The sequence below is a fragment of the Thamnophis elegans genome, chromosome 2 (genome assembly GCF_009769535.1).
Source record: "Thamnophis elegans isolate rThaEle1 chromosome 2, rThaEle1.pri, whole genome shotgun sequence".
Lineage (NCBI taxonomy): Eukaryota > Metazoa > Chordata > Lepidosauria > Squamata > Colubridae > Thamnophis > Thamnophis elegans.
In genome coordinates this window covers 28,040,631-28,056,473 of record NC_045542.1, presented here as the reverse complement: position 1 = coordinate 28,056,473, position 15,843 = coordinate 28,040,631, and the positions used below count along the sequence as shown (strand labels likewise).

The 15,843-nt window shown below is 44.0% G+C and overlaps 1 protein-coding gene and 1 long non-coding RNA gene across 6 annotated transcripts in view; one reads left to right on the top strand and one right to left on the bottom strand.

Moving 5' to 3' along the window:
* RBMS2 (RNA binding motif single stranded interacting protein 2) overlaps positions 1-15,843 on the bottom strand; it is a 74,400-nt gene that overhangs the window by 23,771 nt on the left and 34,786 nt on the right. For all 4 annotated transcript variants that reach the window (XM_032209169.1, XM_032209172.1, XM_032209170.1 and 1 more), the window contains exon 2: positions 6,083-6,276. In XM_032209169.1, coding sequence (XP_032065060.1) covers positions 6,083-6,276 — 194 coding nt within the window. The remainder of the gene's footprint in view (positions 1-6,082; positions 6,277-15,843) is intronic.
* On the top strand, positions 3,644-8,851 carry LOC116503043. Of its 2 annotated transcripts, none has more exons than XR_004254646.1 (3): positions 3,644-4,581; positions 6,432-7,216; positions 8,436-8,851. It is a non-coding gene; the product is annotated as an uncharacterized LOC116503043 (long non-coding RNA). The 2 variants fall into 2 exon arrangements; XR_004254645.1 differs by having other exon boundaries at positions 8,416-8,851.

Genomic DNA, 15,843 nt, shown 5'->3' with positions numbered 1-15,843 from the left:
CTATTCAGAAACTCTGGCATTGAAGCATGCAAGTCTTAAAGCTGTCAAGTTACAAGATCCTTGCCAGTGAAACCTCTTCTGTAGGAGTGGCCTGCTTTCCGGGTCCACTGGTGGAACCTCTTCTAACTGGTTCGGTAGATTTGACGAACCGGTTCTACCGAATAGGTGCGAACTGGTAGGAACCCACCTCTGCTCTGTTTGTAGAGAGCCCGACAACAAACCAGTTGCTTCCTTTTTTTGGCAAAAAAACAAACAAAAAACTTCTGGGTTTCCAAATGGATAGCCATGATATTGTTGTTGGGGTGGTTGTTAGTTGCGAAGTCATGTTCTACCCATTGCGACCCCGTGGACAACATTCTTCCAGGCCTTCCTGTCCTCTGCTATCCTCTGGAGTCCATTTAAGCTCATGCCTATTGCTGCGGTGACTCCACCCAACCACCTCATTCTCTGTCGTCCCCTTCTTCTTTTGCCCTCAATCTTTCCCAGCATTAGGCTCTTCTCCAGTTGAGTTATTTCTTCTCATTAGGTGGCCAAAGTATTTGAGTTTCATCTTCAGGATCTGGCCTTCTAGAGAGCAGTCAGGGTTAGAACATATATGAGAACCTATAGCTGGAAGATATCAGGGAGGTGAGAGTGGGTGGCCCATCTTGACCAGTGGTTGGTGAAGATCCCAATAGGTTCACAGATATGGAGCAGTCATATAGATCAGTGGTCTCCAACCTTGGCAACTTTAAGACCTGTGGACTTCAACTTCCAGAGTTCCTCAGCCAGCAAAGCTGGTTGAAGTCCACAGGTCTTAAAGTTGCCAAGGTTGGAGACCACTGATATAGATAACTGTTGTCGAAGAGCTATTAATTGCAGGCTCTTCCAATTTCAAAGGCATTTGGCCACTTGTTCTGACAGCAAATGAATTGCAAAATGATGCTGGATTTCACTTGAATTAGATTACAGGTAGTCCTCAACTTATAACCATTCATTTAGTGACCGTTTGATGTTACAACGGCACTGAAAAAAGTCACTCTCAACCTGTCCTCACGCTTACAACTGTCACAACGTCCTCAGAGTCACGTGATCAAAGTTTGGGTGCTTGGCGCGTAGTCACAACAAGTTGCACCATCTCGGGGTGGCCTGACCGCCATTTGCATCCTTCCTAGACAGCTTCCAACAAGCAAAGTCCATGGGGGAAGCCAGATTTGCTTAAAGACCACCTATAACTCATTTAACAGCCGCAGCGATTTGCTTAACAACTGTGGAGGGGGGGGGGGAAAGTTGTAACCTCAGATGCGACTCACTTCACGACCACTTGGCTTAGAAATGAGATTCTGGTCCCAACTGGGCTTGCAAATTGAAGACTACCGGTAGAACAGGGCTGGTTCAGTTTGGTGAAGTAAGCCAAACTCCACGGCTTCTGAGGAGTGAGAGCTACAGAGAGCTCAGTGATACTGAGGTAGGAAGGAGGCTGGGGGCTACGCACCAGACTCAAGCTGAGCTTCCATTTTTGAGTGGGAATTTTGTGTTTTTTTAATATAAATCCTGCTCCACCCTCAAGTGTCTCCAAATGGTGGGAAATCATGTTGCTCAAATTCAGTAATGAAGCAGTCACTACTTGGTAGCATGGAAAAAGCTTCTTGGATGAGAAGCAAAACATCTTCAAAAAACAAACCCCAAAGCCCAGTTGCCTCATGAAATAAAGCATCTTTGGGACAACCATGACCTGGATGACTGAGAATCTCCATAGACTTTCAGAAACTGCATTAGCTGAGGTTACCCATCTCTGCACTAGAGAGCATTCAAAGTTGGTGCATCCAACAATTTATACTGTGCCCGGTAGAATGACTTTTATGATATTTGAGGTTTAGCTTTAAAAGGGGGGGGGAAACTGCACCCTCCTAATTACAGCTTACAAGTGAAATGTCAAACTTTGGAAGATGGGCAGATCTGAAATTCCAGTCTTGCACAATACAGTGCAAGAATGCCGAGTCTGGGTGGTGGAACACTTCCATAGATAATATATATAAAAGCCTGAATGTTGTCCTGATAGGAGCCTATATTAAAATCTCGAAAGGTGAGAGCTGGGAATATTAAAATAGCCAAGGAACAGCTCAGATTCTCACCAGTCCTTGATCTAGCAGAAAACCATACCAGCATAACATAAGCTGCCTCTGGTGATGATCTCTATCCTGCCACAGATAATGATGTTGGCAAATGCTGCTTGTTCTTATTAATAAGCAAGCAGGACACGCTAAAAACAGAGATTAATATGTTTTCTACTAACTTTTATTCCTTCCCCTCTCCAGGCATCACAAAGTCAGAAATTTTCTGACAGTGAGAGCAATCGACCAACGGAACAGAAGTTGCCTTCGGAAGGTGTGGGAGCTTCATCACTGGAAGCTTTCAAGAAGAGACTGGACAGCCATCTGCCAGAAATGCTGTAGGGTCTCCTGCTTGGGCAGAGGGGTTGGACTAGATGGCCTACAAGGTCCCTTCCGACTCTGTTAATCTGTAATCTAAGTAACAGGGGGAAACACTTTCCTTAATGCAGGTGAGGGATGAGGCAGAGGCAACTTTTGACTAAATCAGTTGAGCGGAGCTACCTATGAAAACTTTCTTTGGTTTTGCACGCAGGTTTTCTATAGGTGCCACCAAAGGGAGCCCAAGTATCAATTGGCTCAAGCTCATTTCAAATATGGGTTTAGAGCTGTTCTAACAGAGCACAAAAACTATGTTCAAAAGTGGCCTGGAGAACAGTTCACGGGGAAAATTACATTGGGAGGCAACCCGAGAGAGGGCCGTTTGTCTCTCCTGCTTCACTATGAAGTCTAGCCCACCCCCACCATTTAGGCTGATACAGGTCACCAAACATGGGATCGGACGGCTGGTACAGGATGAGAGCTCTCCTGCTGCTTAAGCGGAAAGGTTTTTGAAGAAAACGCCCAGGGATCAGAGGAAAGTGGTTGTGCCGTAGGTCCCTGGCCAATCTCGCCCTTTAGGAGTGACCACACAGCAACACTAGCCAAACAGCTGGTGAGAGATACCAGACACCTCCCGTGTCAAAACCATGGGAACTGACCGAATGCTTTTAAGAGGTATGTAAGGTTTTAACTCTGGAGCCGCTAAGGACAATTTTGAACTGCTTCAGGTACAAACCCTGCAGGAAAGGAAAAAGCACCACCAAGACCAGGCCAGAAAAGATGGTTACTAGGATATGCTCCTGACCCAGTTTCCCATGGGAAAAAAGAGGGAATGGTTATCCCAGCATCCTCTGAATAGTTCTGGGACAATTAGAAACAGCCTTGGCAGTGTAATCATTTGCTAAAAAATGGCTCTGATAGCCCTTTTCTTTTAAATCCCTTCATTAGCTTCCTTATCGCTATCTTGCTAAGGAAGTCACAGTTATGCATGCAATTCCTTGGTCCAGCCTTTCTAGGACAGCCTTAAATTCCTCCAACCTATTACAAGCCCCCTCCCCTCCGCCCTCCGTTAGTGTGAGCCCTGAATTAGTTTCCCTTTAAAAATAGCCAGCGGACTCTGGCTCTCTTCCCCTCCCCCCAAGTGCTGAGCCCTACAGAGTCCATCCCAGCTGCCCTCTCACCCCACCCGCGATGCTTCCTGTTCACCCCGAGCAGGATTTCCTGCCCAGGGAAGGACAAGCCCAGGAAATCCGACCGGCGCCAAGAACAGCCAAGTCCTGGCGCCTCCCAGCCTGGACTCAGGGGAGTCCAGCTGCAGGGCTTCAGAGCGAGATGAATCACGCTGAACGCTGTGGTTATGGTCAGACCTCCAATGGGGGGGGGGGTTTCTACTGCTTTGCAGATGTGAGAATGAAGGCACAGGGGGAGGAGGGCACCGCACACAAACGTTGCAAGATAGGGGCAGGATCAGGAATGCCGCCCAGAATTCCCAGATCCCAGCCCCTGCCGGTATTAGGCTCTGGAGTTGTTTCCTTCCCTTCCCTTTGGTCCTCCCCAAGCTCTCCGCCTGCTGGTTGCAGCTCTCATCCATGATTCCCTTCTCTCGCACATTCCTGGTATGAAGCAGGCGTGTTTGTCAAGTGTGGCTTTGGGGCCAGATCCAGCATTCCAGACCGGGGTGAGCTGAGGTAAACGAGGAACAGCCCCCTGCCCACCCACCCCTCCTGGCCTCCTAGCTTCAAGTGCTGTAGCTTTGCTCTGTCTTCTTCAGGCAAGGCTCGGAGATGGAAGAGTGGTGCAAACTCTGGCAGGCAATTAGGGAGCCACAGACTTCACAACGTCAATATGTTGCTGCAGGCAATGTGTACGTGACTGCACTCTACTTAGCCCCCTCCAACTCTTTTTTCCTCCCCCCCCCCCCACACTCTGGAAGTCACTTTCAGAACTCTTTAGCAGGGAGTCAAGACACCTTCCCATCACTTTTTAGATAACTTTGGCAAATCAGGGGGCTACCAAAGCAACACTGATTATTAGTCAAGGTTGGAGTATTTGCACTGAGCTTCTGGAAGATGTGGGAGTTCAATACAGCAGATAGCACGAAGGTCTTAAGCTTTTGATACCCTTAAAACAAGGACACAATGACAGATTTCCACGAGGATCCAAGAAACAGGTGAGCCGCAGCAGCAGCAGCCCTCCAAAACCTGATCAACATCCTACAAATAATGACTTTCCTGTTCAGGCTACACTTTGGTTCAGGACCCCCAGAGCAGAAGGGCTGGATTCAGACCTGATGCTGCCAGCTTCCCATCCTTACAAAGAAGGACATGGTCCTTCACCAAAGTGACAGAAAGAGCTAGGATAGCTTAGGTTTATTTTGAATTACTCCTCACCCAGAATATCCTAAATGGCCCAGGTAGAAGGATGCCAAGCTGTGGTCCATAAATTTTCAGGTTTGGCCTCCGTTTTAGTTGTGGAATAAGGAAAGGAAAGGAAAATGGGTGCAGAACCGTAGTGAGGAGATAGGAGAATAGGGCAGAGGAATGAACGTTCCTGATTCCTGTCTCTTTGCATAAAGAGCTGCTAAATCTGTAGGCAAACCCAATCCAGACTTGACTTGCCCTGGTTTGTTGGAAAACAGTCTTGACTGATCCCCACAATAGCTGGGTGATCATTGAATCTCTGAGAGTTCTAGATTTGTGAAAAGCTTAAACGACTTCTTTGATTTTAGTGACGTGAAGAAATTTCTTTTTGCTTTCTCTTAAGTCTTTCCTTCTGGGCCCTGAAGCCCTCTAGACATCAACATGGATAATCTTAGGGCTTCAACATAGGCATATAATGTGAAAGTGGCTTACTGCCTATGTTTCTTGGTAAATTGTACATTTTGGTTCGTTGCAACATCACTTGAGTCCATCTACCTTAGCAAGAGCCTGACCCAACCCTGATCCAATAAGGCACAACCTTACCAATAGCCCCCAAGCATATTTGTACACGCTATGTCTTATACGACTGCCTTCATGTTGCCCTCGTAATGAGAGACTTCATTCATCCTTAGTTGTACTAGTGTTACAGAACTATTTTCTTTTCTTTTTTTGCCAGCTCTATCCAAGGGCCGCCTTACCAGGACTGTTAGGACTTGTCACCTGGAGGAAGTCAGGGATTGTAGTGGTTTGAAAAAGCAAGTTGTACAGACAGGATAGGGATTAGCAACAGGGATACACATTACATGCCAGTATTTTGCTGAATTCAGGAAGGGTGGGTAGTATTTAGTAGCACTTTAGACTTATATACCGCTTCACAGTGCTTTACAGCCCTCTCTAAGCGGTTTACAGAGTCAGCCTATTGCCCCCAACAATTTTGGGTCCTCATTCTACCCACCTCTGAAGGATGGGAAGCTGAATTAACCCTGAATCTGGTGAGATTTGAACTGCCAAATTGCAGACAGCCGACAGCCAGCAGAAATAGCCTGCAGAACTGCACTCTAACCACTGTGCCACAGGGGGGCATACTAGAGAAGACTGGTTAATTCAATTCCCACTGGCAACAGAATACCACACACCAAGGTGTAGATGTAAGTACACAACATTTGCCCGCCCTCCCTTGAATCATTTAATTCCAATCCAAGGATTGCCCCCCCCCCCCCCCCCCATGTTTCTTGGATGATGGAAACTTACGGTTGGCAGAGCTTGACAAGGTCCTGATCGGTGGTACCAGGATGCAGGCCCCGGATGTACAAGTTTGTTTTGCTCAGCTGGTCCCCGCCACCTCCGCCACCGCCTGGCCCACTGCTGCTGCTGCTGCTACTATTGTTGTTGCAGCTGCCACTGGGGCTTGGGGGTGCCATCTGCTGGGCCACTGAGACATAAGGCTGCATGGCAAAGGAGAGAGAACTTGGATTAAAATGGCTGTCAGGACAGGCAAGGCAAAAACAGCTAGTAAGACAACGCTCCATTGTGGGTGTGACAGAGACACAGTGAGCAGGGTGGAATTCCCATTGCACTCAAGTCTAATTTTTCTTTTCAGTTCACTTCGCAAATGGGCAACTTTGACCTCTCATCACAACGAGCATAAAGGAACCGTAAGTTATATGTGCGGACTGCCTTCCTGAAAAGGTAAATGATAAGAAGAATGGTATTGCCTCCATTGGATACAAAGAGCCCAGCTAATTTTCCCATACTGGGTCTGCACCAGAGGGAGAGACCCTTGGGATAAGGATTTCTTCTCTTCTGCTTGCTAGAGGTGGAAGCCTTCACAAGTTAAATACAATGAAAACATACAATTGTAAGATCAGATCAGGGCAGAGGGGTTTTTGCTTCCTCCGAGTTTCAAGGGCCTTCCTCCTCTCAGGGCTGCAGGCCCTTCACACCACCCATCCTGCCCCAAAGCGGTCCCTGATCAATTGCCTTCAGTCCCCGGAAGGGGAGAAGTAAGGAGGTTTCCTCATCCAGGATGATCAGAAGTTCCACCCTCCCGATGGATCTGAAGCCCTGAATGTAACAAATGCCCCCAAACACTGCCACCATCAGAGAGGACAGTATGAAAGGAAGGGGGGAAAAAACAGCCCTGCTATCATTGGTCAAGACACCTTTGATGTCATAATCAAAGTCAGCAGGTAAATTTGGTTAGAACATTCTCAGCTTGGGCTCTTTTTACAGACAATTCCTGTCTCTGTGCAATGAACGTCGAGCCTTTGCTCATGTTTCAGAAGACCAGGAGATCCATCCCCAAATCACCCCAATTTTCAGGACCCCAACAGCAATGTTGTTGCAGAATTTTCGCTTTCTGCCTAGCGCATTCATTCTTCTTGGGTGAGTGTGATGGTCACGCTGAATGTTTCTGCTTTAATATGGTGAGCTTGCACCAAGTCATAATATAAGCTCTATTTAGGTTTGACTTAGCCCGTTGTAGAAATTCACCAATTCTGGTTTGTAAGCAGTGGTGAAGTTCAATTTTTTTAAACTACCGGTTCTGTGGGTGTGGCTTAGTGGGCGTGGCTTGGTGGACATGGTAGGGGGGAGGATACTGCAAAATCCCCATTCCCACCCCACTCTGGGGCCAGCCAGAGGTGGCATTTGCCGGTTCTCCCAGCTACTCAAAATCTCCGCTACTGGTTTTCCAGAACCTGTCAGAACCTGCTGAATTTCACCCCCGTTTGTAAGCCATACTTTCCAGCTTCTCACTTTATGCAGATCCATCCAATTGTGTACACCAGGTTTAAATCAAATATAGTTTAACACAAAGTGTGAACTCCACTGGTGGTTAACGCTCAATACGATCTATAAGGCCGAGGGATGCAGCTTGTTCATACTGTTTATGTGACCATCTCTACAGTTTTAGGAAGCAAATACTCCGATGCACCGTTCTGTTGCCACTAGCGTGTGACTGGCTCTAAACTGGCAGTAAATACAAATACATGTACTTTGCCAGATAATTCTGGGAATTTTGTAGTTCGAAGAAAGAGCACAAGCCTTCATTTAACTTAATACTCAGCACATCAAAATACAATTTCCAGGATTTGGGGAGGAGACAGGGGAACTTTAACACTATAAATCCAATATATACTTGTAGTGAAAGTATATTTTATCTTTTAAGGTGTTTTTTTTTAAAAGAACAACAAGAAGACAATCTCTTGGAGATGTTAAAATGCAATATATATATATATATATATATTCATTCATGTCTGAAATGGTCACCTGGCCAATATGGAGGGAAGAAAAGATTTTTGCATCTCTTCAAACATCTAGCAGTATTAGCTTTGAAAGTCAGGTGATTATTCTTTTCACAGTATAATCCTAGCAGTGCCTGCTAACATCTGCGAATCAGCCTGATTTTAAAGGCCCAGAAGCAAAGTTCATTCTCATTGCAAGCATTTTCCTACTCTTGCATACTTCGGTTTACTTTCTTCATAAATGAAAAACAAGTATTATTAGAGCTACGATTTTTGTCAAGTTCACTTGCTCGTCCAAACGGTCTCTTTCTAAGATCCCTGTATCCCGTTATTCCTCAGGATTTTTTTTTTTTAACAAGGTCCTCCGATTGTGGGAAGCAGAGGAGGAGGAGGTGCAAAGGGAAGAAGCTGGAGCTTTCCCAAGTTATTTCTCCGCTCCGGGGCATGTGCAGGACAAGTCCAGATGTACATATGTTTGGCTGTGCGTGAAGAGGCTGTCCTCCCCAACCTTCCCTTGCAAAGCGCTGCTGAAGTCACGGAGTCTGCCCTACCCACAGGGACACTCGGGGTGGAGTACTTCTATTGCAAAACTGCTCAGCTATTCAGCAGGCCTGGCTCACAGCTCAAGAGAGGCCTTAGGCTGGGATCAGAAGGGGCTTTTAAGGAAGAAAAGCAGAATCAGAATGGATACGAAACTCAGAGGTTGGCCAGGGCATGTGTCCTGCTCCACGTTAAAAAATAAAAGCAGAACGGTTTTTGCCTTCTTTTTAATATATTTTTATTGTTTCTGCATTTAAAATAGTGTAGCACAGCGAAGCCGTCATGGCCATACAATCACAATGTGTGTGTGTGTGTGTGTGTGTGTGTGTGTGTGTGTGTGTGTGTGTGTGTAATCTCATCCATGAGTTGTCAGCCTACTTAATACATTATCTATCCTTCTATCCAATCACATTATTTACAATTTGTTCCAGTCTTGTCACCTTGTCTTATACCAATAACAAAATCTGTTCCAAACTTTGTAATATTCCGATTCCCCTTCATTTTTAAATTCTAGAGTGAGCCTATCTGCTTCCGCACAGGCCAACATTTTCCTAATTATGTCTAACTCGGATGGGATACTTTCTTTTTTCCAATACAGCGCGTAGGTTATTCGCGCCACAGTTTTTGCCTTCTCATTTAGTCACCACACTTTGATTACAGGCGGTCCTTGGCTTACGACCATTTCCTTTAACGGCCGTTCAGAGTTACAAAGGCACTGAAAAAAGTAACTTATGATCGTCCCAAAGGTGCTTTTTTCAAGAGGCATCTGGGCTTTCTAGTTTTTCCTTGAAGATGTTTCGCTTCTCGTCCAAGAGGCTTCTTCAACTCTGAGAAGCGAAATGTCTTCAAAGAAAAAACAGAAAGTCCAGGTGCCTCTTGAAAAAAGCACCTTTGGGACAACACCTACCTGGATGACTGAGAATCTCCATAGACATTTAACTTATGGCCAGTTCTCACATTATGACTGTTGCAGCATCCCCACAGTCACATGATCAGAACTGAAACACTTGGCAACTAGTGTGTATTAGTGGTTGCTGTGTCTCGGGGTCATGTGATCATCTTTTGCAACCCTCCAACAGTCAAAGTCAATGGGGAAGCCAGATTCATTTTAACAACCATGTTACTAACTTAACAACTGCAGTGATTTACTTAACAACGGTGGCAGGAAAGATAATGGGGCAAAATTTACTTAACAACTCTCTTGCTCAATTGTGGTTGCAAGTCAAGGAATACTTCTACAAGGCTATAAATCTACTAAAGGGTACTGGAATGACTGATTTAATTTATGTTTTAATTTACAGGCATCCATTGATAAATAATGGATACTCCTTTGTGAAGATTGTACTAAAGCTTCAAATTTCCAATTAAAACCTTGGTTTAAAACAAAGTTTGACTTCAATAAATTAATGTAGCAATGGTACTTTACTCTTAAGGGACAAAAACTCAAATTAAATTTCAAAACAGGATAAGGACAGACCACAATAAAATAAAACAACTACAACTTGTAAAAATATAGAACTAACTGTGTAAAATAATAACTAAACAAATTATAAGTTAGTAAACAAAAGGAATAAAATATTAAAAATAAAAAGAATTAAATATCTAAATTTTAATTCAGTTGCAATTAAAAGTGTGAGCTATTTCAGTGATGAGTCTAGTATATTTACCAGGTTTTCCTGAAAATAAGAACTGGGTCTTATTTTCTTTTGACCCCTGAAATAAGCACTTGGCCTTATTTACAGGGAGGTCTTGTTATTTTTTAGGTGCAGAAGGTGGTGAGTATAGTCATCTCATGGCTGCTGCTGTGTTGCTATATTTTCGGGGGAGGGCTTATTTTAGCGCCTGCGCTCAAAAGCGCAATTGGGTTTGTTATCTGGGGAGGTCTTATTTTCAGGATAATAGGATAATTGTAGATATCAATGAATGAACACAAGTTCATTAATTATCACTGACTGTTACTTAGCACTGTAAAATACTAAGATTATAGTTTTAAAATTCTATCCAAGCCATAAGATTCTAAACAGGGAAAACTAAACAACTGCCTGCTAAATAGGATTACTGTTCCTATTGGCCACTCCTGGAGGTCACTCTTAAGTTCCGCTCGCCAGGATAGAGCAAAATTGGCCTTTGATTTGCTAGTACTGGATGATGAAAGAAGTTAACTTAAAATTTTTAACGCCAATTTGGCAGAAAAGTCAATACAGAAGGATATGTGTAATTGATAATTGAATTTTTTTCCAAGGAACCGGAGTATAAACCATTTTATTTATTTATTTTTCTTAAAGAAACTAAACAGTTTGTGTGGTTGATACAAAAGTTTTTTGAAGTTGGGTCACAAAATGTTGATAAAATATTTGCTGCTTGGCATGCCTAAATTACTGATTTTTAAAGTAGAGTTTCGATTCTTTTGTAAACCTAGGTTGAGAATCTGTCTTATTTCTGATAGACAGAATTTTCTCAAAGCCAGTCAAAGCCAAATATTACATGAAGATTTAGATCAGGCTTAATTTCTATTAGTCATAAACACGTACAGTTATCTTGGATAATCAATAAGATTATCTTGAGGAAATGTAATCAATAATTTCACAGCATATCAAACTAGTGGTCAGTAAAAGAAGACAGGAAAAATATAAATAAATAGCTAAACATGAATTTTCTGAATGTACAGTTGATATATTATGTGCTTATATGGCTCATAATAATGGATTATTTAACAATTAATATACAAGCTTGAGATACAGGACTTTTGCCCAATTTAGAAGTGCCACCCAATATCTTCAAAGTTTCACAGTGGTACTTGTATCACAGTTACAAAACTCGAGCTTTTTGACACAGGTGGATCATCTTTATTCCATTAATATAATATTCAGGGTATATTGTTCTTTTGTTTCTGAATATTTAAAATCTTAGCCCAGATCACTGGAACAAGAGGCTTCTTTATTGCTAGTTGGCCTGCAATTAGGAAATATAAGCAGTAACTGAATAAGATGAAATCATGATGGAATATGGGATGTGTGAATGTATCAACCATGCCTGAACTTGTGTGAGATATTAATAGTCAAGTATATTGAAGACTTACTATATGTTTGCTCTTTCCAAACATAGTGCCCCAAATTATAACAATGGATTGTTATTTCAGGGTTGTTGTAAACTATAATCTTCGCATCAGGCCCATTCCTATTAACAATGAAGGAATAATGCTAATTATTGATCAGGCAATAAAATTACCATAAACCGCTGTCTCCATTTGTAATATAAAACTACAATTGCAGATTTGTCACAAATAATTTCTCACAAACCCCTGCAACATGCTATTGACATTACTTTTAAAAGACGTTTCTGAACAATTTGACCAAAAGAAAACCTAAATTTAAAAAAGTGCAGCCTTTCCCTGTATAGCTATTGTTAAGTTGGCCTGGGCATGTTTGCTGTCTCATCTCACTTCTGCTAAAGTCTTGGAGAAAATCTACTGATTTTGGAAAGCATTTCCAAGGGAAGGGACATTTAAAATACCCTCTCAGTGCTGATGAGGAAGATTAATCAGTCACACAGAGAGAGAAGCTCTAGCCAGAGACCTTTTTTTCAATTTAAAAAGCTAGCCGATTTCTCTATTCTTTCGAGCCATCTTTTGGATGATGCCATTTCCTTGCCCAGCATGCCACCACCTCTAGTTCTTCAACCAGTTTTTTTTACTGCTGTAGAAAGTCAACGTGAACTAAATCTCCCAGCAGTCGAATCTAGCAAGTGATGGGGAGGGTTGCAATTCAGCAAATTTCTGCAACTCCCCGATGGGAAACTGTAGGCATCTTTTTCCTGCTATGTCTGCATGATGTCACATTCCTCTCATCCCCACCCCGCAAGGGAGGCAGACATGAAGATCCCTTAGCTGAACAGGTTTTGAAATATTTCCCCTCCTCTTGATCTGGCCCTGTCCAAGCACCGCCTCAAGGTGTATGAAACCTGAAGGAAGGCAGGGGACCGCATAAACTTGAAACAGTAGAGACAGGACAGGGATTGCCAATAGGATGCATATTTCACACAAGCATAGTTTTTTGCTGACTCAACAATGGCCAGAGAACATTTCAATTCAGCGTTAAGAGACGTCCCAGAAATTGGTGTCATTTTTACTGATTGCTAGACAGACAGAGAAGTGTGTGAATGTATTATTTTCCAAATCCAGCTGAGGTTCTTTCAGTAAATGAAGCATTCACATTTCTTAAATATTTTTAAAAAAGAGGAAAATCAGTAAAGCAATAGCAATAAAATGTATCAGTGGTCCTCAACTTACAACAGTTTGTTTAATGACCCTTCAGTTACAATAGCACTGAAAAGGTGACCTATGACCGTTTTTCAGAGTTACAACCTCTGCAGTCTCCCGATGATCATGTGGTCAAAATTCAGATGCTTGACAACCGCTTCATATTTACGATGGTTGCTGTGTCCCAAGGTCCTTTGATCCCCTTTTGCGAATCTGGGAAGCCAGATTCACTTAGCAACTAGGTTAACAACTTAAAAACTGCAGTGATTCACTTAACAACAGTGGCAAGAAAGGTCATAAAACAGGGTAAAACTCAAATGTCTCACTTAACAGCAGAAGCTTTGGGCTCAATTGCAATCCTAAACCGAGGACTCCCCGTAATTAGTAAATAGAAACATTTAAAATTTCCTTTTCCAGTGCAGAATAGTCATTAAACCCAGACTGTGTACAAAATTATACATGTTATATATAGGGTATGTGTGTGTATCTAAGATTTAGGTACCCAACCCAGAAGATTCAGCCTGTTGTCCCCCAAAAATGTGCTTTATTCCAAAGGCAAAATTCATTCAGAAGAGTCCCACATAAATCTAGGTTCTGTTAAGGGAAGGCGATTATTCATCCTATGAGCCGAGGTGGCGCAGTGGTTAAATGCAGCACTGCAGGCTACTTCAGCTGACTGCAGTTCTGCAGTTCGGCTGTTCAAATCTCACCGGCTCAGGGTTGACTCAGCCTTCCATCCTTCCGAGGTGGGTAAAATGAGGACCCGGATTGTTGTTGGGGGCAATATGGTGACTCTGTAAACCGCTTAGAGAGGGCTGAAAGCCCTATGAAGCGGTATATAAGTCTAACTGCTATTGCTATTGCTATTCCCATTGAAGAGAAAACCTTCACATCTGTAAGAAAACATTTCCTTATATACACAGTGACACTAAAAAAAATTATCCAGGTTACTTGTAGATACGCTGTAACAGCACTTCACAGAAGATTGGTTGGCAATTCAGAAAGGTAACCTTCCCACCACACATCTCAAAGGCCTCAGTGTTGGAAAAAGCTTAGTGACTGATTTAAAATGGAACAAATGTGTTGTTTTTTTTCTATGGGAAGCCTTGAGGCTTCCTGACAGGAGGCCAAATGGAGCTTCATGAAATCTTCAGGCTAAGCCCTGTCAAAAGAGATATAACTAATATTTCCTCTTTCTGTCTTGGATTTCCTACATCCAGGCTCACAGTTTCGGACAGGATCTCCCTTGTGCCAATCCATATTTTCCAAGGACAGGATGAGGAAGCATAAGTCAATGTCCCACAAGGTCACTCTTTTCTAAAACAACACAACAACTATCTCACATACGCGACAGGCTCAGCTCAGATCTATGCTTAACTATTTCATCAGCCACTCGCATGACAGCTAAGTTTTCCTCAAAGGAGCGTGAATTCCCCTCCTCAGCCATATAGATCCATCCGTCTCACCTGAGCAATCCTTAGATGGCCAGCTTTGATGAAGCAGCTTGAGCTCTGCACTAAAGCATTTGTAACAACTTCATTATTACCTTCACTCTGGTAAATCAGAGCATTCATGGGGGAGGTGGGGGCAATAGCCTTGCAAAACCAGGAGCAGAAGCCCACCACAGGGGACTGGAGACTAAAACGTATGAAGAACAGTTGCAGGAACTGGGTATGTCTAGTTTAATGAAAAGAAAAGACTAAGGGAGACATGAGAGCAGTGTTCCAATATCTCATGGGTTGCCACAAAGAAGAGGGAGTCAAACTATTCTCCAAGGCACCTGAGGGTAGAACAAGAAGCAATGGGTGGAAACTAATCAGGAAACCCTATACTGTTTCAGACAAATGACTATCTAACACCTTCTTAAAGACTTCCAGTGTTGGGGCATTCAAGGAGAGAAGCAACTTAGAAAGAACGTTGGTCTTACCTGAACGTGTCTTTTCAGGGGAAGAGAGGAAGTGGTCACGTGTGGGTACTCTCAAAGCCTGATTGGTCCAAAGACTGAGAACAAACTCTTAAATACTAGCCCAGTTTCCTCGAAGGCGAACAGTAAAACTGAAACAACCAAAACAACCCCTCCCGGGAACCACCCGGGCCCTCCCCTTGGCCCCAAAGGAAAACACTCAGGGCGGGTCATGACCACTCCCTCTCTTCCCCTGAAAAGACACGTTCAGGTAAGACCAACGTTCTTTTTCCAGTGGAAGAGAGGGAGTGGTCACGTGTGGGACATACCCAAGCTTAGTCCCAGGGAGGGGAAATGAACTACAACTACGGTCCAAGGGGAGCGTCAACTGACACCCTCTGCAGGACCCTCCAGCCAAAAGAGGCATCAGCCGAGGTGAACGCATCCAAGCGATAATGACGAATGAAAGGTGTCGGTGACGCCCAAGTAGCTGCCCGATAAAGGTCCTCAAAGGGAGCCCTAGTGGCCCTGGCCCCCATGGTCGCGGCACTCCTGGTGGAATGGGTTGTTATTCCTGATGGAGCAGGGCGCCCCGTTGCCCCATAGGCCTCTATGATCGCCTAACGCAGCCAACGGCCAATCGTAGCCGAGGATACCCTGGCCCCCAGCGTCCCAGGCTGGAATGAGACAAACAAGGCCTCAGACCGGCGGACCCACGAGGGTCCGGAGATAAATGCGCAAAGCGCAGCGAACATCTAACTGGTGCCAGAGCCTCTCCCTATCGCTAGACAGGCCCGGACAAAAATCGGGCAGGACGATTTCCTGGGCCTTATGAAAGAGAGTGTTCACCTTAGGAAGAAAGGTAGGGTCAAGTCGAAGAACCACCCTATCTTGATGAAAATGGCAAAGGTCATCCTTGGAGGAAAGAGTGCCCAGCTCTGAGATACGCGGGCTGAGGTAATCGCAACTAGAAACACAACCTTGAGAGAGAAGAACCTCAGATGAACCGAACGTAGGGGCTCGAACGGAGGCCCCGTTAAAGCCTTGAGAACTAGAGGAAGATCCC